Raw genomic sequence first — 27,511 nt, forward strand, 5'->3', positions numbered from 1 at the left:
AGCAATTTCAACACACACACACACACACACAGATAGACAGACAGACAGACAGACAGACATATCTGTATATTCACATTCACCCACATACACACACACATATATATATATATATTCCAAAAAAATGAGTTGCCCTGAAAGTTGCCCTGAAAGTGAAAGGACCACTGAAAGGAAATGGAGGGAAATTGCAGTGCCGCATCATGGGAAATTTGCAACCCGGGGGGTTTGCGGTGGTGTACCAAAGCAGAAGCAAAGTTGCATTCCACACCAGACCAATTCGGAGTGAAATCGAAGTGAGCTGGGAAGCGATGGCCCTTATCAGATGAGTGTGGAACTGGGGGTCTTCTGCACTGGGCGATTCGAATTCGCGTTATTTCGCAAAGTACTGTCATACCTGGGAGTCCTTCCGCATTGGCAGGATTCAAATTGGCCAATCCGCATTCGCGCGAAGTGCATTCAGTGCAGAATGTTTTGTCACACCGGTGCTCAACATGAGGATTGGCCGATTCGTATCGGCCGCCTCGCACATGCTCAGTGGTGCCCTGCATGAGTTGCGACCTTAAACGCTTCCGGGGTGAAAGGGGAGGTCACGTCATGACAGCCCGGTAAACAGCTGGAGAGCCAGCTCATGCACATTAACAATCGCGATACAACGTGCCCGTTACTGTTTCCTCTCTACATTCCTGCTTGGTTTTAACGTTACCATGACCTTCCCTTGCAACAAATTAGCAATGCCCGGTTCTGCGTGTGTGTGTGTGAGTGTGTGAGTATGTATTCGGGGGCGGGGGGAGGAGCAGTTCCAGCGGCTGTCAAAGAGGCTGGATGGCCATCTAAGATGGGGATGCTTTGGAATTAAGAGTTCCGCTCCTCTCCCGGCTTGGGATCCACCTGGGCTGCATCCCAGGCAGGGAACAGGCGTGTGGGCTGGGCTAGAATTGCGGCGATCGCTCCGTTCCACAACGGCCCTCCTCCTCCTCCTCCCGGCTTGAGAGGCAGCCTAGGCTGGCTCCCAAGCCGGGAGGAGGAGGAGGAGGAGGCTGCGGAACCAATTCCAGCGGCCCCCACCTCTTCCCTGCCTGATGCAGCCAGGGATGCCTCTCAAGCGGGAGGAGGAGGAGGCCGCTGGAACCGCCCCCCCCCGCTTCCCTGGAACCGGCAAGAGGAAAGACCCACCGGAAGTAAAAATTGGAATCTGGGGGTCTTGCGATGGAATTCAGGACTGGGTAGTCACACCAGACCCATTCGCACTGAGATCGAACAGAGCCCCAATCCAGGATATCGCCAATCCCCTTATCAGCGCACTGGCCAACACGCTCCAAAAAGAGGAGCCAGTACGCATTCAGTTCGGCAGCTCGCGCATTCACGTGAGTGTGGATTGGGCCATTCGAATGTTGGTATGATGGTATTGTGCGAAATAACGCGAATTCGAACCACCCAGTGCGCAAAAACCCCAGTTCCACACTCATCTGATAAGGGCCGATGTCTGTGAATTCGCTTGTTACCGATTTTGCCAAAATGAGGGGTCACTTGGGAACCACTGTGGAAGCCCCACAGAAGGAGCCCCCATAGAAAGGAATCGTGTGTGATAACACATCATGTTATCACGTGCAATCTGAGCAGCAAAAAGCTGCAAAAACCTCCGTGTGATAAACACCAGAGAGAGATGTTGGCCATTGAGGGCCATTGCACATTCTTTTTGGCTTGGAAAACTATCAACTTCAATAGGTTAAAAACAATGCTTGGAAAAAAGAAATCAGGGTAAAGTTTGTTTTTTTCTACAGAAAAAAGGGGGAAAGAAAAGAAAAAGCAGAACTTGCCAGACTTCTTTAGTTGGATTGGCCATGTGTTGTGCTAAGAACAGAGGTTGGAAAAGTGCATTTTTTCAATTCAAAGTAGATCTTGGGAAACTGTCTTTGACTGGAATACAATACCCAGTTGCAAGCAAAGGCAGTGTTTGCAAAGGTATAAAAACAGAATTGGTAAAAGTTTGTTTTTATATTTAGTGCACAACTAGGAAAGCTTAATTTCTAACCAGAAAAATATTTTCTCACTTATTAAACGTTATGTTTTTTATTTGCATGACATGGTGTGAGCAATTATGATTGATGCTACATAACATTGCCATATCAGCAGGATCTGCATCTAGCTCTCTGGTTTGGACTCTGAAATTTAAAGGCTTGAGATAGTCCTAACCTGGTAGATCGATTTTAAAACATTTTAATACTGTTTTATGGAGATGTTTAGTATATTTGTCAGACAGAACCTTGGCAAGAAAAGGGTTTTTTTAAAGGAAAAGAAAAAGGCATTATCTAAAGCTGTTTAAACTGATTTTCATCTTGCATTTACAAATGATTTATCAAATTCAGATTTTTTTAAAAAAATTATTTTATTAAGCAAACAATATAAACACATACAACATTTATACAACAACTCGCATTGCATATAACAAATAACAATTCAATCCCCCCACCCCCCATAACCAGCCCCCATCATTCTCATAATCATACCTTCCTTCTTCCTTCCATACCTTCAATCATTCGACAAATTAAAAAGACTTCCAAAGCAAACCCAGACCGTTTCATTTTCTTACTGTTTCCTTTCTACTTTTCCTTCTTTATTTATTTTAAATATCTGTAATTTCCAGTTATCTATTTGACGCAATAACTTGTATATCCGTAATGCCCAATAGCTTAATTGTGATATTTACCTAAACTGTCTTTTCTTATTTTATTTTATTTTCCTTTAAGGAAATTATTATATCAATTTAATTGGATATACATAATCAGTTCTCTTTCAAGAAGCCCTTGTCAATTTTGTTTTGGATATTTGGCCATTCCTCAGAAATATAATCAATAATTCTTTCCCAATCTTCTTTTTCTATATTGCCTTTCTTCCTTCCCTGATCTGAGTGATATTGATCTGTCTTCCAATTTTTTTGATGCCAAATCCATTTCCATCAAATCCAATAGTTTTAAAACCCATTCTTCCATACCAATTTCTTTACTAACTTTCCAGTATCTGGCATATACTAATCGTGCTGCAGTCAACGTATAGAAAATTATTCTTCCGTGTTTCCTTTCGGTTTCATCTGGTATCATATTTAACAGAAGGATTTCTGGTTTGAGACTTAAGTTTAACTTGCCAATTTCCTGTATTCCATTTCTAATCATTATCCAAAATCTCTTAGCTTCTTCACACTCTCACCACATGTGAAAGAAGGTTCCCTTTTCATTTTTACATTTCCAACACCGATTTGATCCATTTCCGTATATTCTTACCAATTTATCTGGTGGTAAATGCCATCTGTAAATAATTTTATAATAGTTTTCTCTAATATCTTGACAGGTAGAATATTTAAGTCTTACTTTCCAAGATTTTTCCCACTGTGACAAGTCCAAAGCTTTTTTACAGTCTACCGCCCATTTTATCATATTATCTTTTATGATTTCCTTTTCCAACCAGTATTCTAACAATTTCTTATATATAGCCGATAAAGCACCTGACTTTTTCCCCTTTAACATAATTTTCTCTAATTCCATTGTTTTCCCTGTAAATCCTAGGGTTTTTTTTATCTTCTCTGAATTTGGATTTGATTTGATGATACAGAAACCAGTTACAGTTATGGCCCTCCTCCCTTAATTGTTCCAAAGGTTTTAAAACAAAATCATCCTTTTTCTTAACTAGTATATCTTCATATGTCATCCATTTCTGTTCATCCAGTAGATTTTTCAAAGGGTCAAATATCGCTTCATGGGAGGAAAGCCATAAGGGGGTTTTCATACTAATCCATCTCCTATACTTGGTCCAGATTCTATAAATTGATGCTCTAATATAGTGGTTTTTAAACCCCTGGTGGGCTTTTATTTTTTCGTAATATAAATACGCATGAAACCCGAACCGAAGGTCATGCCCTTCTAGTTTTAATAGTTTTTTGTTTTCAAGATTTAACCAATCTTTCAACCACATCAAGGCACTTGCATCAAAATATAATTTGATGTTGGGGACTGACTGCAAATCCTCCTCTTTCTACACTGTTAAATAAATAAAGTTGTTTTATTCTTGGTTTTTTTCCCAACCATATGAATTCTGCTAGTTTTTTCTGCCAATCATGCAATGTTTTATCCTTACAAATAATTGGTAATGCTTGAAATACAAATAGGATTTTAGGAATTACATACATTTTAATAGCTGCAATACGACCCAGTAAAGACAGATTAAGTACTTTCCATTTTTGTAGATCCTTTAAAATTTCTTTCCATTTAACATCATAACTATTTTTAATTAAGTCAGAGTTCTTATTTGTTATAGTAATTCCCAGATATCTGGCTTTCTTTGTAATCTTTAAACCTGTTTTTTTTTCAAATTGGTTATCTCTTTCCTTTATCATATTTTTTGTAATGACCTTTGTTTTCTCAATATTTAATTTTAAACCAGAGATTTTTTTCAAAATCTTTTAGTAAATGTAGAAGTATTGGAACACTCTCAATAGGGTCCTCTAAAGTTACAGCAGTGTCATCTGCAAAAGCACGTACTTTGTATTTTTCTTTCTTTATTTTTATACCTGAGATGCTTTCATTCTCTTTTATTTTTCTTAATAACAGGTCCATAGAGATTACAAATAAGATTGGGGATAAGGGACATCCCTGTCGGGTTCCTTTTTTGACATCTACCGATTTTGTTTTGCTGCCATTAATTATAATTTTTATCGTCTGCTTACTATAAATTTCGTTTATCCATGCAATAAATTCCTCCCCTGTTCCAAACAATTTTAATGCATTTTTCATAAAAGACCAATTCAAGCTGTCAAAAGCTTTTTCCAGATCAAGTAGGAGTAAAGCCATCTCTTTTTCATTGTGAGCCTCAAAGTATTCGATTGAATTAACAATATATCTTATGTTTTCACTTAATTTCCAGCCTGGAGTGAACCCACATTGTTCTTCCAAAATGATTTTAGGAAGAATGTTTTTTAATCTATTCTACAGAATGCTAGCAAAAAGTTTATAGTCTTCGTTAAGAAGAGCAATCAGTCTATAGCTATGGCGATCCTCTCTATTTTTCCCTTCTTTTAGTATTAAAGTCACATTTGCTTCCCTCCAAGATGGGGGCAAACTTCCTTTCTTAATATTATTCATTGTTTCTAGTAGAGGATTGCATATCTCTTCCCTAAAGATCTTATAAAATTTGGCTATAAAGCCATCAGGCCCCGGGCTTTTATCATTTTTCATGTTATTTATTGCTTTACAAAGTTCTTCTTTTGTGATTGGTTGATCTAATTCTTGTTTTGCTTCTTCATCAATTTTTGGAATAGGACAGTTGTCTAGAAAATCCTTCAATCCATCAAACTCTACATTTGCTTTATATATCTTTTTAAAGTGATTTAAAAAAATCTCTTTGATTTTTTTCTGCTCCGTAAACACTTTATCTCCCTTCACCAATTTTGTAATCAGATTTTTGTCCCTTTCCTTCCAAATTCCCCACGACAACCACTTACCTACTTTATTTGCGTTTTGAAAATATTTAACTTTTGCTTTCTTCATCGTCTTAATCATTTCATCTATATTTTCTAGCGAGTATTGTCTTTGCAGTATTTGGATTTCTTGTAGAATTTTTTCCTTTTCTTTTTCTTTTCTCTCCTGCAAGTCCAATTCTTTCCTTTTGATTTCTTCAGTTATATTACTCAATTTTTCTCTCTTCCTTTTTTTTTTTATGAATTTGTGTTTTTGAATGAAAAAGCCCCTGATTACAGGTTTAAGGGCATCCCAGACTATTTCTATCTTCGTATCTTTATTTAAGTTTTCACGAAAAAAAGTTTTGAATTATTTCCTTAGCCTCTTTAATTATTTCCCCATTTTCTAAAAGATAGTTTTGTAATTTCCAATTATATTCCCACTCAGCTAAGTTTAAGTGTAAACTAATTGGGTTATGGTCAGAGTGTGTCCTAGCTAAAATCTCAACCTTTTTTAAGTTATTACATAGTGTCTTAGAAATAAAAAAATAATCCAATCTTGCAAAGGATTTATGTCTTGTAGGAAAAAAAGAAAATTCTCTTACTTCTTCATTTTTATATCTCCAAATATCCACTAGATTTAAGAACTCCGTTATTTTAAAAAACGACTTAGGTAACTTTCCTTGTTTTTGTTTAAACCCTCTTCCCCGAGAGTCTATCCTTAGTTGAGTCTATCACCCCGTTAAAGTCACCACATAGGACTATATCTCTGCCATTGTAATTTAACAAAATGTCTGCTAAACCTTTATAGAATTTGGCCTTTTTTTCTTGAGGGGCGTACACTGCAGTTAAGATAATTTCCTTTTCTTGAGTCTTAATCTCAACTCCTATGTAGTGTCCATTTGGGTCGTTAAATAATTCTCGGGCTTCACACTTCGCTTTCACATAAACTACAATTCCTCTTTTTTTTTTTTTTTTTTTTTTTGCTTGAATGCGGAAATAAATTCAGAACCTAATTTAGGGTTTCTTAACAATCTTTTATCTTTATTTCTTATATGTGTTTCTAATAGAATATTTACATCGTAGCCCAACTTATTGAGCTTATGATAAATTTCTTTCCTTTTTCCCCTCTCATTTAGTCCTTTAATATTCCATGAAAAAAACCTTAATTCCTTCAGGTATGTCATTTTAAAACTTCCTCTATTAATTTTCTTCTATTTCTCCTGTAAACGATAATTCTGCACTTCCAATTTCTACACTTTTCTCTTCCCCCTGTGCCTCCTCCTCCTTATTGTCATCTAGTCTCTCATCTTCCTCCAAACTACTTTTCAAACTAGATTTTTCTTCTTCCTTTTTCTCTTCGTTTTTCTTTTTATCTGCAGATCTTAATTTCTCCCTATAAGCTTGCACTTGAGTGTCAGTTTTTTCTGTATCCTTCTTAAAGTCTTTATTACATTTTCTGCAGAAATCCTTTGCTTTTTGTATTGTGTTAAGTTTGTACCACTTTTGTTTGTAGAAAACTGACACTCCTTCTAATTTCTCCCATTTGTATATTATACCATGTCTATTTAGAAGAGAGGTTAAGAATTTATATTCTTTTCGTTTCCTCAAAATCCGCTTAGGCACATCTTTATATATCCTAATCTCATCTTCTTCATATATCAAAGCCTTTCTATAGCTCATTTCTAAAATTTGATCTCTTATTCTTTTACGTAAAAAATAAATCACAATATCTCTCGGCCATCTTTTTTCTCTCGCCACTGTAGAGTTAAGTCTGAACATCTTATTAACGTCATTTATCAGTTCTTGTTCTGCAATGTCTGCAAATTTGGCTAGTATTGGGAGCAAGCTTTCATATAAATTTTCTCCTGTCTTTTCTTTAACTCCTCTAATTTTTAAACAATTTTCTCTAATTTTATAATCTTCCAAAGCCTTTTCGTCTAGCCTTTTCTCAAGTTCAGCTTTATCATTTTCTTTTATCTCTTCTACTTCCTCTTCCAAATTATCAGTCCTTTCTTCTAGTATTGTAACTTTTTGCTTAATAGTATTCATCTCCTTCGTCAGGCTTTCTAAAGATTCTTTTATGTCTGATAATTCATTTTTTAAATCTTGTCCAATATTGGTTCGTAAAGTTTTGATCTCTTTCTTTATCCTTTGCTCCATCTCAATTTGCATTTGCGTCTGCATTTTTTTAATTTCCTCTAGAAAAGATACCTGGTCAGAAGATTGTCTTCTTTGTTGCTGTTTTGGAGCTTGTGTAGAGCTAGTGATGAAGTAGCCATTACTAGAATAAGTTATGACAGAAGAGCCTGCAGCAGACATTGCAAACTTAATGAAAAGCTAAAATATTTTCACAGTGTGTTGGGGGTTTGTGCTCAGAATGGGTAGCTGGAAGAAGTATATGGGGGCGGGGAGCTAGAACTGTCTCTGGGAAGATGTACTGTGTGAAAAATTACATCCAATCTGCCAAGATAAGACAAGCTCAGAGGTAGACTCTGGTACAGAACAAAATCAGATTACTTACCCAGATGTTCTGTGATGTTTTCCCAAGTGAACTAGAGTCATGGGGGAAGCAACCATTATAGAAAATTATAGGCTGCTCGACAGGAAACACACAGAAACACTGTTTTGGAATCTCAGGAGGCAGTTCTTCCTCCCAGTTGTATTTTAGACTCCATGTGATCAGTCCTCCCAATCACCTGTACTTCTGGGCAGCTTGCTCAGGAAAACAAGTGCCACTTCAGGTTTATTGGACTGCAAGGTCCCTCAGCCTTAGCCAGTACTTCACAGCCAGCTCTGAAAAATTATGGGATTTTTAATCCAAAGATATCTGGAGGGCTACAGATAGCCTATGTCTGGTCTAGAGCCTAATCCTATATATATATGCCATAAGTGGGCACCTGTGGCCTCTATTTATTTTTTAGATTACAATTTCCATCTCTCTCACTTTCTGGCATGGGCTAGGAGAACTGTTGGCCCAAAACTACTGGAGGCACAGCCTTGCCAGCCTCTGCTCTATGATACACTTTGGTTTAATAGTTGTTTTCTTAAAAGTAATAGAATTACACAGTCATAATGGACCTGTGTAGAAATCCACTATAACAATATCCCTGATAGGTAGCCATCCAGCCCCTGCTAAAAATCCACCAACTTCTTTAGTGTCAACTAGTTGATATCACCTAAGTGTACTTCCTAATATCTAGCTGACATCCTTTTTGTTGTGATTTGAACCCAGTTTATATCCTACCATCTAGAGCAGAGATGAGGAAGATGTGCCTCTCGTGATATTAACTATAACTCCCATCATCTCTTAACTTTGGTGCTATTGGCTAGAGTAAATATGAGTTCCAATCCACCAACATTTAGATGGAAATATTATTCCCCACTCCTACTTTTTTGCTCCATCACCTGTCATGCACCAAATAACTCCCATGTGGAGCATGAGTACCATTTGAGAGAAAAGAAATAAAAATCAAATAAATAAATAAAAAATTAAAATAAATAAAGAGGTGCCTTTTAACTGTTTGAAGATGTCCAACAAAAAATGTCCAACAATCAAAGTGCATGTATGCACTTCCAGAGGACATATAATAAAGATGAAAGTACGCAACCAATAAAACCAAATAAAAGCAAACATGTTTTGACTCACTCATGTCTTCCTCAGTGGAAAAAATAGGCTGTTGTAGCAGCATAATTCTTTGTCTATTAATATGCAATTATCCAGTATAAATAGGAAGCAAATTAGGCAATCAAATCTAGATCCTGGATGCTCTACTGGGTTGTAGATCTCCAGGATACAACAGTCTAATTTTTCCACTGAGAAAGACGTGAGTCGAAACATGTTTGGTTTTATTTGGTTTTATTGGTTGTGTACTTTCATCATTATTGTATGTCCTCTGGAAGTGCATACATTTATGCCACTACATGCACTTTGATTGTTGGACATTTTCTTTTACTTGTATGTCATTTGGGATCTATCGTTTTCAGCCTTTTATATTTATTGGCATAACTTGTACTTTATATTCTTACATAAAGACTTACATAAAGGGAAAGGCAGATCTAGGACTCAAGTTCAACAGTGTTTCAGCCTTCAGCTCATATCTAGAATCTGTTTTCAGTGGCAAACCTCAGATCTCAAACACATGAATCAAACAGAAATGGGGTCCTCTAACCATGTGAAGAGTAGTCTCCCCCCACCCATTATGGATGAGCTACAATTAGTTCCTCACATATATGAGGCAGGGGTAGGCTTCAAGATCAGAGGCTGTAATTTTCAGACAAATTTAAGGCCCAGAATTTTTCTTTCTTAAGAAATGAAACCCACAAACTCACCAACCATTGTTCCCCAATAACTCTAATGGACTTAATGCCCTAGTCTTTCTTCTCTCTTTTCAGGGCTTGTTAAGACAGCTAGTCCTGTTGCCAGGATCTGATGCTACCTCACGGATGTGCACTGGCAAGAACTTTAATCTAGCAGTGCTCTCCATCCCCCAAATTCTGCAGGAACTCCCTGTGAAACCAGTGGGCAATGAACTTCAGAAATACCCTTACGGTCAGTAAAATGCAACCTTGTAGGGAGGGGAGGGTAGCCCATCACAGCAAAACCAGCCAAGAATCTTGTGGCACTTTGAAGTAGGGTCGGGAATTGTGTAATCCTCATTGAACTGCAATTCTCAGCGGCCTTAGCCAGCATAGCCAATGATGAGGAATTCTGGGAGCTGGTGTTCATCAATATAGTGTGTATGTGCATGCACAGTGTCCACCCCTTTAAAGACCAACAGCTTTTGGTTTTTTTGGTTTTTCCCCCCATTTTTGTTTTCCTTGGCTGGCAGCCCATTTTATAATGCCTGGGATGAAGTGGTTGGCTGCAGTCCACAAAAACTTACACCTAATAATAAAACTTTCAAGGTGTTAAAAGACTTTACTCCAGTAAAAAAACAGGGTTCATCCAGATTGGCCAGCTGTGTCAGGACATGGCAATTTAGTTTGGTGTAATTAGATTTTTCTTGTCTTGCTGTCATTTATTGCAACTATTTATTTATTTATTTATTTTGCTGAATGTGGAGATTTTTCTTGTCCTTGCACATTTTTGTACATTTCACATTCAAAACTAAAATGTGTGCTCATTGTCAGGGGCATCACTAGCAGGTGCGAGAGGTGCAAACCACGCCAAGTGACATTCCAGGTGGGTTGTACACTCAGATTGGCATGGCTGCTGGGTGAGCATGAAAGAGCATTGCCTCCCTTTCTCACCCACTGAGCAGTGGTGCCAGAGCTTGAAGAGGCTGTCCGGAGGCCACACCACTGCTCCCCCCCCCATAGTGAGTATGTCCAGACAACATCTGCCTGGCCGGGGAACAGGCAAGTGAGGAAGCAGAAGGGAGGGAAGGAGGGAAGGGCAGTCCACTGCCACTCCCCCCACCCACAGCCCTTTCTGGACATAACAACTGCTGTGATGTCACTTGTCATTGTTACATTTTGTTTTGTAATAAATGAAACTAATTTCTCCCCTTTCCTCTTCATTTATCTTTAACACACACACCCTGTTCCATTTAACACTGTGGTGGAGTGCTTAAGCAGAGTCAAGTTAGTATTTGGATGGGAGACCAGGTGCTGTGGGTTATATTTCAGGGAAAGGAACTGGCAAAACCACCTCTGAGTATTCCTTGTCTAAGAAACCCCTGTGAAATTCATAGGGTTCCCATAAGTTGACAGGTGACTTAAAGGCACATACACGGCTCTTTTGTGCTAGAGCACTTCAGCTTCTCTCGACAAAGGGTTTATTCCTAAACAAATCACTCCATCTACAGAAGTCTACATACTACCTTCGAGCTGTCACCCTCCAGCTCCCAGGGTGGAAAATGTGGACTCTCCAGCTGTCAGTAAGGCTGTGAATCTGCTCTGGGGTTTAGTCAGAACTTTAAAGGAGCTATCCAATGTATTCAACCAGTCTGAAGAATAAGGGTCAGTATCTTGGTTATTACCTTTGTTGTTGTGTGCCTTCAAGTTGTTTCTGATTTATGGCCACTGTAGACTAAACCTAGAGTGGATTCGTTGGGCCACTCAACTGGAAGCCATCAGCTGCCACTTCTTAGATGACAGTTCTGACCATCTCTCACCATTGGCTTTGTGGACTATGACTGATGGAACATGGAGCCCAACAGGTCTGGAAAACCACAGACATTTCATAGAAATAACAAATTGGCCATAAATATACATGACTCTGAGGACTGATTACATGGAGTCTGAAACAGAACCAGGAAGAAGAGATGTTATCTGAGTTTCCAAAATGGTATTACTGTCTAACCAAATTCGGAAGGGGGATGCCCATTCCCCATCCTTGCTCTAGGTCATTCCTTTCCTCACCAATAATAGCATCCTAGCTGAGTTGATCTTCAACTGGCTTGCCATTTATTAATTCCAGGTACTTTAATTGCAAATGCCTCCCTTTCTCACCCACTGATTTAAGGAGAATGTAGTACAATGTTATCTGCATACAGACACTGCACTCAAAATCTTCAAACAAGTGATCTCAGTGTAGATGTGACGCCAAACAGCATGAGTGACAAAATGGAACTTGGCAGTATTCTGTAGGATAATTCCCAAAGAGCACACAAACCTGCAGGAGAAGCTCTTAGGAAGACTGAATACCATTCCTTAGTTTATATAGTAGTATAACATGAAAACTAGCCTCTCCAGGGTATACTGTATATGTGTGTGTACACACACATGTGCGTGCAGGTGCATGTATGTGTATGCCTGCCTCTAGTTGTAAAGAATGCATGAAAATCTGAATGAGTACTCCTTCAAAGCCAGACATCAGAAGGGAAACAAAAGAACTACATGCCTATTATTGCTAAGAACTCTTTTTTTGGCATCTCCCAGTACTTATGCCAATTTCATAATGTCTTGTTATTTGGAGAAGGATTTGGCAGTTGTGAGCTTTACTAAAAAAAAATTTTTTTTTTAAAAAAAAGCAGAATACTAATTTTAGCAGGCCTGCTACCCACATGGTTTTTCAGTCTGGAGATAATCTTGGTATAAGACAACTGTCCTGTATGAAGTTAATGTGAGTTCTTGTTCTGTCACATGCATATGGATTTGGAAGCAGTGATGGTGTGAAGGGATTTTTAAACCTTCTAAATCCATAAGGATTCTGATAATAGATTGAATGCAGCAGTTTATTAGTGACAATGCTGGGTGGATTGTGGTTTGGAAACCCAGCACTCCACACTGAATAAACAATTAAACCAACTTTATATAGAATTCTTGAAAAAACATGTAGTGCAGCAACAGAACAACAAAGGCTATGACATACAGTACATACAAACTCACCAATAAAAAGCCAGCACTATTTCCATACTATGTTCATCACATTTGTTCTTTACACCCAGAAAACACATCCAGGGGTAGCCATGTTTCCCATGTAGCAAAGTACAATAACATCCAAAATCCACGAAACCTAAAAAAAAAAATCACCTTTATTGGATCAATCAAAATGCATAAAATACATGTTGCAAGATTTCAAAGCTCTACTGGCTTCTTCTTTTGGGTACCTTTGTATGATGAAGAAACCAATGGAGCTTGGAAAGCTTGCAACATGTATTTTGTGCATTTTGGTGTGTTGAGAACCAGAGCAGTTTAGTGGTTTGAGTTTGAACCAAAACTATGGAGATCAGAGTTCAAATCCCTGCTCAGTCACAGAAACCCACTGGTCATCTGCAAGTCACACTCTCTCAGCCTCGGACAAAGACAAAGGCATACACCTTCTGACCAAATCTTGCCAAGAAAACTGTGGCTTACAGTCACCATAAGTCAGAAATGATTTAAAGCCATATAACAATAATGAGTGTGTCTATATTATGTGTGTGCATATATGCACATGAAGATGCATACACGCATACACACACACAAGCATACTTAGGTCATGTAGTGTCTTAAGTCTCTAGAATTTAAGAATTTGAATCCTGAATTATTTTATGTTTGCATGTAAGGACAAATAATTGCAGGAGTTTTCTCCCCTTTGTGACATTAAACAAATACTCATCTCCAGTGTTTTCCCCATACTGAACTGTTCTGAAGTGTTCTGGAGGACTTTTTCTGTGGATAAAAACTTGTAAGGTTTCTTTGCCCCAATATTATGTGCAAACAGGTATCCTATGCAGGACATTGGTACAAGAGATCCATTTTCTGTGCAGAAAACAGGAGGGGGGGTTGTGCAAACAAAATGTATTTTTCTCCACAAAATAATTCCTCCACAACACTTTAGAACATTTGAATGCCATGAAAAAAGTACATAAAACTCTTCATCATCTATTATTCTTCTCAATGAGGCTTCCCAACTGTCAGGAAACCCATTTTTCATCTTTGAAATGAATAATTAGAAGTATTCATTTCTTGTGAAGTGGAAGCCCATATTTAACTGCTGCTCATGTTGTTTTGTTCTTCTTGTCCAGAAGCAGACATGAAGGTGACTTTGGGGTTCCGTCCTCCCTGCACCAAGAGTGAAAGTGGCCAGTTCTGGTTTAATGCTGCTCAGAAAGGACTCTATATCTGTAATGGGAATGAATGGATTTCTATGCTAGAAGGTAAATGCTTTCTGGACACTCATGAGTGGTGACCTGTTATTGCTTTTAACAACACTAGTTCATAAAGGAAGTAAATGTTTATGTCGTGAGCAGAGAATAGGTCTTCCTTGTGAAAATCTGGCTCTTAAGCTATTTGGGAGGAAGGAAAGGAAATCTTTTATGGCTGATCGCTGGGTCTCTCACAGGCCATATCCAGCCAGTGGCCCACAGATTTGCTTCCTTATGCTTTATTGCCGTTCAGCAGACTACACATGATGAATTTGTTCACATCTCACATCTTACTGCTAACCCCTGCTTCTGCTGTTTCCCTGGGATTGTTTTAGATTATAATCCCTTTATTTTACCCATTCTTCATAAAGTACCACATATATAAGTTGGAATCATCATCATCATCATCAACATGTATAGAGCGCACGTACACAGAGTTAAGGTTTGGGGTTCACCTGCATTATATTTTAATAATGCCTGTCATGTAGGTCTGTGGTTGTGAGAAGAGACTGCTAGACTAAATCAGACTGGTTGGGCAAGTACAGCCTGGAAGATCCTCCACTATTAAGAAGATTAGTGGATTGGTGACATACAGTTTCAGAAGGAAGCTTACCTTTCCCTCCTTGCCAGTTAAGGAACAGACTAGTTAGTTATCTCTGAGGAAAAAAAGAGCAGGCTGAGGTTGTACTTTGGGGCAGCATGTGACCAGAAGAGACATACTGAATCAAGTTTTGAAAGGTCAACATGTCACATAATTCAACATTTATATAAACCCCATTGACTAAATGGTTCTGCTCTAATTGGAACTATGGGTAGCATTCAGGTTTTCATGCAGGAAATCCTATAGTGCTGTTGGTTTTTCATGGCACCTATTTATTTATTAGTATTTATTTATTTCATATATTTCTTACTTTTCTCCCAGAAATGGAACTAATTTCTGATGGGGGATAAGGACCAACTGAGAGTGTTAATGCGGTTTGGTCCTTATCCTGCAGTCCTTAAAGAGTCCAGTAACTTCCTTCTGAAGACATTGAACTCTGTGTAAGGGCAGTGGAGTTTCTGAAATGTCTCACTTCTCAAAAGGAGGGTATATGTGTATAACCATACTACCATTACACTGGTTTAAAATTGTAGTTGCACAAAGGGGAGTGCTCTCTTAAAATAATCTCCTGTTTCTTAACAAATGACAGTTCTCAGAATTTTGTGTAGGAAACTATCACAGTGAAAGGAGTATAAGACCAATATACTACTTTTATAGTGTTAGAACACTAAGTAATATACATTACAGTAGGTTGTCCTCCAGGTTTTTTTGCCAGTGAAGAGACAGACAAGAAACTACAGTGAAAGGACATTTTGAGAAGGAAGAAATTCATTGGCACCAGTGGGGTAGCCTCGTGGTTGTAGACTGCAATAAAGGCATTGATTGACTTGTCGGAACTTAGAAGGAATGTCTAAATATAAACATGGAAGACAAGTTTGGATAGGATTCAGGAAAAAGTAGGTGGGTGGACAGAATAGGGAGGGAGTTCAAAGCATGTAAGTAGTCTCGAGAACAGGCTCACAAAAGCAGTGGGTGGGAAAATATAGTTTCAGGAAAAACTCATTCTACTGGATCATCATGCTTACAAAACCTTCTTGGTAGTGACAATAGGTTTCCTCTTCATTCTTGTTGTTTTCTAGTCGAAGAAAAATTGGACTATCTGGAAGAGTATCAGAATTTAGTAACTAGTTCTGAAACCAAGGGCATTGAGGTATTCATCATCCCCAAGGTTGGACTCTTTGTAGCTACTGCTAATCGGTATACTCCTCCTGGCTCAGCCATCTATAAATGGACTGATGAGAAATTTGTGGCTTACCAAAATATCCCCACCTACCAAGCTGAATCTTGGAAATTCTTCACAATTGGAAAAAAGGTAATCCAAGCCTTTTGTTTTATGTATATGTATTGTTTGTTTTCAGAGCTAGTATGTTGTATTGGTTTGAGTGTTGGTGTAGGATTCCAGGAGACAAGGGCTTGAATCTCTGCTTAGCCATGGAAGCCCATTGAGTGACTTTGGGCAAGTCACACACTCTCAGCCTTAGAGGAAAGCAATGGCAAAGCTCCTCTGAATAAATGTTGCCAAGAAAACCCTAAGACAGGGCCACTATATCTCAGAGATGACTTGAATACACTTAGCAGTAACAACTGTTTATTTTATTTTTATTTTTTTTTTAAAAGTGGGATGTCTGTCTCCCCCCCCCCCCCCCCTTTCTTTTTCTATACCAGTTTTGGTCTTCTCCCTTAAAACCACAATCATAGAAGTACAGTTTCCAAATTTTCATTCTTGTTAAATGTCCCCTGAGAACTCCCCAATTACAAGGCATTATTTATTTATTTGCAGTGTTTCAGGGCATGCCTCTCTTATCATTTCAAGCACTTACAAAACCATTACAATAGTACTGGCCAAATAAATCAAAGGACAAAGAGAAGATGGTGACCGGGGACTTGATCGCACGGGGACAATTGGAAGTATAAAAGGTGATTATCCCATGAAAATCATGCATTCATGATTAAGAGTTTCACACAACGTCATGATTAAAGAGCCGCTATCCTGGGAATATCTTGTGAAAATCACACACTCACGATAAAGGTTTTCACACGACGTCGCAATGAAAAGCGATTAAAGAGCCATTATCCTGGAAATAACCAAGCAATAAACAGCAACAAATCATTCACTGGAAAATCTCCTGAATGATTTGCTGTTGTTTATTGCCTGGTTATCCCTGAGATAATGTCTCTTTTTTTTTTCACTGTGTGTGAAAATGTTAATCATGTTTTAATTGTGACTGCAAGATTTTCACGAGATAATCACCATTTAAACTACCAGTTTCTCCCATGTGATAAAGTCCTGGGATCCAACAGGACCATTGAAGGAGTATAGATTTCTGATGGCACACCCATGTTGTTACCCAGAGGGTGACAGCTATTTCTTTTTCCCTGGAGGCTGATTATTTGTTCCAAGGTGCATAGAGATAGCTGGCTGGCTCCCAAGTGCTTCTCTGTTGTCAGTCAGTGGCTGAGACAGCTTCACCTAATGGCGTCAATCTGCCCTTGCATGCTGACACTGAGCAAGGAAATGCAGGATATCACATTTTGCAACATCATAGAAGAACATGCGCTGATGTAACTGGGAGTTATGCTAGTGTTAAGTTGCTATAGGCTTCTGCCTGCTACAACCACAGCTTCAATCAATTTCAACAGAACAATCGCAGTGATTACACTCTGAGACAATTCAAAAGCTCAGAAAAATTACTTTTTGGAGTCTTGCTGAGAGTAACAGTAAATAACAACAACAGCAACATATCCAAGCACTGATTTTCCTGATGTCTGCATGACAGTACAGTATTTTCATTGTTTTCCCACTTACAACAAAACTAAGAAGAGCCTAGCTGTATTTGAAGGTCATTCCAGCATTTCAGTCTAGCATCACCTAAATGGCCTTACTGGTTGTGCTGGCTGTGGATGGTGTGAGTTAAAGTTCAGTACATCTGAAGGACATCCAATTGAGCAGCTGACCTAAAAATAGAGATTCGGAGCAGAGATTTGCTAGAATACCTTAACAGGCTAGAATCTCATAGCAGAAAGCAACTCTATACTTGTTTATTTCAGAAGATCCCATAGTTTTCAGAGAGGGTTAATTTCCATAAGAATGTGAGCATCAGTTTAGTTAAATACAAATATTCTTCAAAGCAGGCTTTCATGTCATTTTATTACTCAACTATGGTTTGCTGCCTTCTCTGTGTTGCTGTAACTGTGATATTTGTGATTCTGTTGTAAATAGTTCTGAGAGCATTTACTGAAAAGAAACTCACAAATACATCAAATGAATAAATGTAGGGAGGATAGCCTACATGTAGTGGTAGCATTTCTGCTTTGAAAGGCTGTGTTCTTTTCTCCCTAATCTTCAGACTCTTTGGGAATTGAAATTTGGGGATTTGAGAGGATAGCCTTAAAAACACACACATGGGGAAAATGAACTCTATGCCTCCTTTCTGGAAAGTCTAGTAAAATAACTTCTTTAGGTTTTACTGTAGAAGCAAAATATACCTCACATCTTGTGGTATATTAGGGACAGAAACAACAACAACCCAAAACAAGACCCCTATTTTAGCCTGGATTTTCATTGGCATGGGCCTACTTATCAGTCAATCAAAATCTGTGGCAGCCTTCCTCAACCTGATGCACATGCACTTCAGTGCTTGGAAATGTTATCTTTTTGGATTGCAACTCCTAGAATACCCCAGTAGGCATGGTCACTAGTTTTACTGTCTGTGGGATGCAGGAAACTATGACCTAAGCCAGGGGTAGGCAACCTGCGGCCCGCGGGCCGGATGCGGCCCGGTGAGGCCTTGGGACCGGCCCCAGCCCGACCCTGCCACCGATTGCCACCGGGGCCTCTGGGGGGCAATTGTCTATAGAAGCCTCAGAAACATGCATTTATATTAAGATTTTTTAAAAAATCAGCAAATTTTTTCGCGTGTCCTCCACTTTTTTTTAAAAAAGTGTCCACCATTTGAAAATGTTGTCCTACATTTGTCCTGGTTTATTTATATATTTAATTTTTTTAAAAAATTTTGGGGGTTCGGCCCCCAGTTTGTCTGAGGGACAGCAACCCGGCCCCCGGCTCAAAAAGATTGCCTACCCCTGACCTAAGCAAATAAATTTCCAAGCTGTGTTCTAAATGTGTTGAACTACAAATACCAACCATTCCTAACAAGTATAACCACTGTGAATGGGAGGCTGGGAATTGTGGTTCAACACATCTGAAGCATGCTACTTTGAGGAAGAATGCTTTGAAGCCTCTTATTGTTCAAATAAATTCAAGAATTACACTCTATAGAAATGAACAAGCAAATCTTCTTTGTTTTTGAGGCTTCACCAGTATATTTCAGTTGTTTAATCAGTTTTAATGTAACTGGTTAAAGGCACAAGAACTGGTGCTACTGATAACGAACAGAGTTTTTCTGACCATGCATACTGTACCAAAAGTACACCTTTGATTTCTTCTTGGTTCTTTTGCTACTTTGTCTGAGTACTGACATCTTTTGACTCCACAGGATGACTAGCATACATAACACAAGAAAACATATTGCCCATAAGGCATCCTAACCGAAAGATGTCTTATTAAAACTTTCCTGTTTTAGAGCATTGAGGTCTCATGACTTTGTCCACAGACTAGGCATTTTGGGAAATTTGGGAAAACAAAATCTCATTGGTTTGCAATTCAGTATGGAAACATGCATTTTTGCACTGTTTCTAAATTGTCAACAGAACAGGACACTTCTTGGAAATCCATTATTAGGCAAGGCTAGTCCCTCCCAAATAAATAGTTATCTTGCAAATAACAAAGGTGTGAGTCTGCCTTCACAGTTCCAATGCAGATAACAAGCCATGACATCAGTAACGCTAGTTTGTTTGGAAAAGCAACAAGCTAGGAATTTTAGTTCAGTTATAAAGCATTGGAGAATTTTTCAATTTATTTATCCTCTCCCAGTGGTCAGATTAGTCAAGCAAGAGCAAACAGCAGTAGCCACTGGCATGCTACTGGTTACAGTAAACCAAAATTCACAGTCACCCTTGTTTATCTTTTGTGATGTAGAACCATTCAAAGTACTTATAGGTGTTATGAAACATTGATTCAGTTTAAATATAAAAATTTATATCCGAATTTATCAGATGATTTTTTAAAAAGAAACTAAGGCCCAGTACAGATGGGCCATTTGCGCCAATATTAGGGCTTGATACGGCGCAGCATCCATATGCGCCGAGCCTAAACGGTGCCATTACTCAAACAAGGCTGCAGCCCCATCCACATGGGCGCAGCCTCTGACGTAAGGTCACCCAAGCGCCCACACGTCTCTGGGGGAAGAGGCTTCATAGGGCTGCATCACAGCCCTTAGGCGGCACAAAAGGGAGCCAACTAGAGCGGCTTCCTTTTTAGGACGGCGTGACTGTACTGCAGTATGCAGATGCTGCAGCATAGACATGGGGTTTATAGGGACGGTTCCTAGCCGCCCATCTGTACTGTCCCTAAGAAGTTTACATTTTAATTTTTAAAATTCTGGTCTAGATGTTCAAAATCCAAATTAACATTTAAAATCTGATATTTAAACTTTTTCAAAGTCCACCTTTATTCTCTTGAAATGACACTCTTTAAAAGCAATTTGCAAGATACGTACTATCATATTGGCATGGAGAATAAGTCCAAGAATAACTTGTACATTCACTGACCCTACCTATGGAGTTATTATTTTTATTGTCTCCCAAATTTGAAAGAACTCCATGTGAAAGGCAACTTAACAGAAGAAATAGCTCGTGAAATCCAAAAGAGCTTAATGGTTGAGTTGTTGGTTTTGTCAGAATTTCCCACCACTACGGGGTGATCCCATCTGGGATGCTTTAGTTCACAAATGAAATCCACATGACCTCAAGAAAAAACAGATGTGCACAATCGTCCAGGAGGCCTGTGCTGTCCTCAGAGAAGGTCATCCTCTGAGACAAAATAGAAAGCTAGCATTAGACAGCTAATACTAGGCTTCAAGGAGACATATAGCACCATGAGCCCCCACTCTTTGACGATGGTTTTATTGCAGAGTAAGGAATGAAGTTGAGAAAGAAGAAACGTGTCCCTGAACCCAAGCCACATGCAGAGATCAACATTGGTAATGCTGGTCAAACTCATTGGAGTGATGGCACTATATAAGTGGAAGTGGATGCAAGTAGGGTTGCCATAAGTTGAGGACCTCCAACTGGGACAAATGTAGGACACGGTTTTAAAAATGTAGGATTTTTTTTTTTTAAAATTGCCTATGCCAGAATTTTTTTTTTAAAAAAAAATCCCTACATTTAAAACCTTTTGCCCCCTTCTCCTTCTCCTTCCGGCTTGAGAGGAAGCCTCAGCACTGCTCCCAGGCCGGGAAGGAGTGTGGCGCGCGATTGCGTGATGGTAAGCGGCCTCCTCCTCCTCCTCGGCTTAGGAGGAAGCCTCGACTCTCCCCAGGCAGGGAAGGAGTGTGGGGCTGCCTGTCATCGGCGGCAATTGCCCGCGATGGCAAGCGGCCGCCTCTCCCGGCCTCGCGGAGGCTTTGGAGGACCCCTCGGCCGGAGCTCCGACCAGCGGAGCCTTCCAAGGCCCCTCAGGGGCTTGGGAGATGCTGCCACCCAGGCCCCAGAGAGGCCTCAGAAGCGGCTCCGCGCCCGCTGCCTTCCAGGCCCCTCTGGGGCTTGGAGACGTGTCCTCCCAGGCCCCAGGGCTTGGGAGATGCGGCCTCCCAGGCCCCAGAAGAGGCCTCAGAAGCGGCTTACCGCGATTCGGTGGCATTCCCAAGGCCCCTCGGGGGCTGGGAACGCTGCCTCCCAGGCCCAGAGGCCTCAAAGCGGCTCCGTGCCACGGTGCCTTCCAAGGCCCCTCTGGGGCTTGGGAGACGCTGCTCCCAGGCCCTAGAAGATGCCTTGGAAGGCTCCGTGATCACGGAGCCGCCCTCCAGGGCCTGGCTGGGGGGGAATCCTGGGGCGGGGCCAAACCGGGGCAGGACCCGTGCAGACCCGCCCCAAACCGGGAAGTCCCCACCCCTAGGAGCGGGATATGGCAAGCCTAATTGCAAAGCAATTTAACTAAAGGCGCCTCTAGGTCTAGCAATAGCTTGGGAGGTTTGTGGGAGCTTGCAGTATTGGTTGCTGCAGTTATGATTTTTCTTCTAAAATATTCAAATGATAAGTCTGTTGCCTGTTCTGGACCAATTTTTTGGCAATTCCTGGAACCAATATTTTATTCCCACCCTCAAGGGTTTTGGTTGTTGTTGTTTGTTTTAAAAAAATCCAAAACCGATAAGACGGGGTAGGCAATCGTTTTTGAGCCGGGGGCCGGGTTGCTGTCCCTCAGACACTGGGGGGGACACCCCCAAAAAATTTTTTTTTAAAAAATTAAATATATAAATAAACCAGGACAAATGTAGGACAACATTTTTCAAATGGTGGACACTTTTTTTAAAAAAGGAGAGGACACGCGAAAAAATTTGCTGATTTTTTAAAAAAGTGTTAATATAAATGCATGTTTCTGCAGGACTTTTCTATAGACAATTGCCCCCCAGAGGCCCCGGTGGCAATCGGTGGCAGGGTCGGGCTGGGGCCGGTCCCAAGGCCTCGCCGGGCCGCATCCGGCCCGCGGGCCGCAGGTTGCCTACCCCTGCTATAAGAACAGCAACAAACAAATCCATCATCTCTTCCTTTCTCTTTTTTGTAAGTGAAATGAAAATTTGTATTTAAAAAAACCAACAAACCAGGGACTATAAAATTTGCCTTTCAGAACATAGGACCAACACAGCAAAGTGTTGCCTTGACTTTAAAAAACAACCCTACGGAGGTACCCCCCCTGCCCCGTGCATTTACACTCTAGAAATAATGCAGGTTCACACCATTTTAACTGCCATGGCTCTTTTCTTCAGAATCCTGGATTTGTAATTTTGTGAGCCATCAGCACTCTTTGATAGAGAAGGCTAAAGGCCTTATAAAACTACAAATCCTATTATTTCATAGAATGACAATATAGCACATAAAGTTGTGTTGAACTGCATTATTTCTACAGTGTAGATGCACATGTAATATGGATGCAAGAAATCACTACAAACACCCTTCCCCCCCCCCCCCAAAAAAAAAGAATGGAATGAATGGATGCAGAGGAAGCAACATCTGGCAAAACCTAAGGATGTATACTGCAAGATCTTGTGTTTCTTTAAATCCTTTTGGAAGTGCCCCATCTCAGACTTTTTGCTATGTTCTCTTTTACATCAGCAGTAAAAATTTTAAAAAATTGTTTGCTTGAAATATGTGACCTTCCAGAAAAGTGATTGAAAAAGAAAGGATTTTTTAATGATAAAAAGTAACAATAATGTATGTGTGAGAGTCTTGGATGCATGAATGTATGTGTACATACATCCCATGAACAAAGAAAATCTGTAAGGATCAACCAAATGAAATTTTCAGTGAAAACAATCCAAGATCAGATTATCTACAGCCAGCAATTAATTGTATATTGTGGTACACAAACTGTTTTCAAAGAATCAAGACTGTTTAGAAACATCTTTACAGCTCAACACTAAAATAGTGTTGTGAGTGGGTTGGGACTTAAGTAGGACTAAAAGAACACATATTCCTAAAGCTGTACAATCACCCACACATTAACAGCTACTGAATTCAATTTAAGGGTTGTATGTAGAAAAATGTTTTCCAGCATCAGAATGATGACAGTGGTGGTGGTGGTGGTGATAATAGAGGACTAAGCTTAAGATATTAGATGTTCCTCAGTTAGGAATTCCAAGTTGACATTTCCTAGTCATCAAGGAACAAGCAACATTTTTCAAAGGTGAAGTCAGCTTCCCTTGGCTGGCCTTGGCCTTCTGTCAATTTTCCTTAAAGAAACAGCAATCTCATCATCTCTAGCAGGATGTGATGGCCAAGGTGCATGGCATTTCTTTCTTTCTGTTTCTTGATTCAGTACAGGAAGTACAAGAAACTACAAGTCCCATATTCCCTGGTAGGAAATAATATCCCAGTATTCAGGAATGTCATTTCAGGTGTCTCTTCTGTATCTGTCTGGAAAGCCTGTAACCACTGCTAGTCACCCTGCATCTTCTCCAATGTGTTTTTCTTGGACATGAGAGAGCAAGATTATAAAGGAAAACAACCTAATGGCCACAGGTAGTGGTGAATCCTGCTACTATCCAGCCCTGAATTTGGAAGGAGTTCTATCAACAAGTTTCTGAGCTGTAGTTCATACTCTGAAATACCCACTTTTGAATTCAACTCTGCCTATACTAGGAACAAGTCCAGATTCCATGTCAGCAGTAGACCTTGTATTGCAAGACTTACAATAGGCCTTGCAAGACAGCATGGATGGTGTTCTTGTTCTGCAAACTAGCAGATTTTGAGTTGAACAAATATAGGCCCAGTACAGACTGGCGCAAAGCACTGACCTGGGGGCGATTTTAGGGCTCAGAAGAGCGGAGCGTTTGCACGCTCCCAAGTCCTACCGCGCTGTCCGGGTGCCATCATGGACGGGGGCGCCATGATGACATACACGTAGCGCAGCATCCAAATGGTGCCACACCACACGTACGTCATTGGTGCACATGAGGGCAGCAGTGGCACCCCGCACACAGTGCAAAAACAACCCACCAGGAGTGGGTTATTTTTAAGTGTCACGGAGGTTGCAGCATTTGTTTGCTGTGGCTTCCATCCGGAGGAGAAAGGGGCAGCCTCTGGCCGCCCCTTTCCCCCAATCTGTACCGGACCATTGTCCATCCACTGCACACAAACTCATCCTAGGAGTTTCAATTGCCTCAGAGCTTATAGGATTCTGCAGGTGTTCCTTTGAATGTATCTGTAAAAGTGTGTATAATCAGTATGTGCTGCAGTGGTTAGAACAGCACTGAGAAAATTTAATTTTTGGAAGAAAACTCCCAGAATGCACCAGTCAACCTAACCATATGAGGAATCTGCAAAGTATGGTGGGGACACAGGAGATGCCCCTGAGAAGCCTACTCTGAAACTCTCTTCTTAGAGAAGTTAGACTGACATCCTCCCTACTTTCTTTTTGCAACAATTAAAAGCTTTTTCTGTCTCTCAGGCATTTGATTATTAACTAAAGAGATTATCACACTAGGCTTTAAAACTTCTATTAAAGCTATAGGATAGTGCCTTTGGCAATACTTATTGCACGACTTAATCTCCGTCTCATTGCTCCTTCACTATCGGCTGTTGTTAGAGTGTCCCTTTTCATTGACAAGGAAAAACCCATCAATAAGCTCCCAATTGCACTGCTATCCAATTACTCCTCAGGTGTGACATGTCACTGCCATGTCAGTTTCAATATTTGCTGTCATACACTGTCAGTATCTCTTCCCCTTTCCCCTCACTATTCCCAAGCAGTCTGATTTTCTTTACTTTTTTCAATTTTTTAAAAAACCCTTAAATTGTATTAGCATAACTCTGGAATTGCATTAAAATTAAACATTTTTTTTAAAAAACCAAAAAGAATGCTGGGTAGGGCATAGGGCAGGGAGGTGGGGATAAAGGGGAATGCATGAAAGAGCGCAAGGGACTGTCGATGGCAGAAACATCTCCTGTCACAATATTGCAGAGATGTGCTATAATGGCTGCTCCCAAATTGGTATGTTTCATTTTCTTTAAAAAACGCAACTGCACCGAGAATGAGACTTGCGTTATAAGGTCCCATATAAGGCCCATTTTGCTAAAACAATTGCTGGATCCTGCTAATTGTTGTGCTGGGGTGTGGGTAATGATATATGTTTTAATTTGGTTTAAAATTGTTATATTGTATAATCTTGTTTTAACTTTTGTGTCTTGTGAATTTTTAACAATACATTCTTTTTTTAACTTGTTGTAAGCTTCTTTGAGTGCCAGAATGAGAAAAGGACAAGATAGAAATAATGATATTGATGATGATGATGTCCAAAAAGTAAATTTTTCAAGTTTTGGGTTAGAGCACTGGGTGAGGAGTTGAGTGATCCAATTTGTAGTTTCCCCCTAAGCTATAAAACCCATTGTATGACTTAGAGCCACTCATTCCATCTCAGACCTACAGCAGAGGGTGGTTGTGAGGATAACATGCAAAGGAAGAAAGCCTTGCATGCTGTTGTGAGGTCATAGGAGGAAATAAATATAACTAAGAAATAGATAAATGTTTGTGTAGGCTCCATTTACACTCAGGAACTTAAATCCATTTACAAGAGTAAATCCATTCACTTAAGGGAATTGACTTAAGTGTGATGTATCAAGTTCCCATTTATCCAGTGGATATACTCTGGTTGGGATCACTGAATTTAGTCTATAGATCTTCCCTATTCAGTGGACCTTCCATATTCAGAAGTCATTGCTGCATGCACCAAATCGAGATAGGATAGGAAATAGGGCATGGACAGTAAGTGAAAACAGGCATAACCCCATTAAGTTCCTGTTCCCAACATTCAAATGAGCATCTGAACATTTTTTATTTTTTATTTTTTGGCTAAAGAGTTCATTTGAAAGGGAAATATACATCTCAACTTGAGATGTTTTATGCCATGAATGAAGGGACTAATTGAAATTACTCCCCACTTCTTCAGATCACTGAGAACAATTTTCACACATTCCTCTTTCCCTACTATTCCATAATGTGTGAGGCACATGAGATATGTCAAAATAAAATCACCCATGTTGTTGACTTGCTGGTGGCCCATGGGGTATCTTCCCATTTTCTCAGACAGAATCTACCATTCCTTGTGTGTGGCTTGCAGATCTTCCGCAGCCTGAGCATTATATGGTGCTTTTAGTGGCAACAGGGACACTTTGAATAATGGAGGCAAGGAGACGAGGAGAGGGTTGGCTTTTTTCACCTGGGTGGCAGTATTGATTGTCCTCTCCTGCTTTTGTTCTGGTTCAAGAGATGAGCGTCAGTGGAATACTAATTTGTACTAAAAGATACTTAAATCATGCCCCATTTTTTCTACACTCAAAAAACACACAGATAATATATTGTGTACAGCAGTTTTGCACCATTAAAATAATTTAGGGGATTGAGAAAAAGGTAGCTCCATGCCGCCCGTCTTTGCCCCGAATTGGTGCTGCAGCAGCCATAAGCTGCAACACCGACGCAGTGCCAAAAAGAAGCTGCCTAGAGAGGCTTCTTTTTTGCAGCGCCATAGACAGGAAAGGGTGCCACCATGATGACACTTCCTGCCAGTGACGTCTAAACACTGTGTGGTGCTTGCATCATTATGGCAGCTCCCATGTGGGCAGGAGGCCACCACAATGTTGCCACTGTTCCGTATTAGGGTTCAGGAGCATGCAGTTGCTGTGCGCTCCTGAACTCTAATTTTGGCCTGAGGACAGGGCTTTCTACCCGTCAGTACCGAGCCTTAATCTGCATTCTTTGTATACATTATCATTCATAGAATTAATCTTCCTTGCCACAGAATTTTGGGACACTTACAACTTTTTAAAGTATTATGTAATCTTAACCTTAATTGTTTGGGAGGGAGGGAGGGAAGGAGGGATGTTCCATCTTTATAGATTGTTTGTCTATACAGAATAACAAGTTACATGCAATTGCAGTGACAAGTCACACTTTGGATGTGCATGTAATACAGTTATATTTCAAAAATAACAAGTAGAAATTGTGCTTTTTGGTGTAAATACTACAGTTTTTAAAAAGAACTTCAAAGTTAATTTTAATAATATTTAAGGCACTTTGGAGGCATCTACATATACTGCCTGAGTTTAAAACAGCATTAAAGACCAGTCTCTTCAGGCAGGCCTATCCAAATGATTTTTAAACTATGAATTTTAAAGTATGAATTGATCATTTTTAAAGTGTATTGGTTTTATATGCTCTTTTTAAATGATGTTATGTGTTTTAACTGGTGTTGCATGACTTATCTGTTACTGTATTTTAAT

The 27,511-nt window shown here is 39.8% G+C and overlaps 1 protein-coding gene across 1 annotated transcript in view; it reads left to right on the forward strand.

Annotated features, from left to right (window-relative positions):
• The window catches only part of TSPEAR (thrombospondin type laminin G domain and EAR repeats), a 53,356-nt gene that overhangs the window by 12,085 nt on the left and 13,760 nt on the right, over nt 1–27,511 (forward strand). Inside the window, exons 5-7 of the mRNA XM_042458509.1 lie at nt 9,839–9,995; nt 13,900–14,031; nt 15,700–15,932. Of these exons, the coding sequence (XP_042314443.1) occupies nt 9,839–9,995; nt 13,900–14,031; nt 15,700–15,932 (522 nt within the window). The remainder of the gene's footprint in view (nt 1–9,838; nt 9,996–13,899; nt 14,032–15,699; nt 15,933–27,511) is intronic.

This window comes from Sceloporus undulatus, chromosome 3, assembly GCF_019175285.1.
Source record: "Sceloporus undulatus isolate JIND9_A2432 ecotype Alabama chromosome 3, SceUnd_v1.1, whole genome shotgun sequence".
Lineage (NCBI taxonomy): Eukaryota > Metazoa > Chordata > Lepidosauria > Squamata > Phrynosomatidae > Sceloporus > Sceloporus undulatus.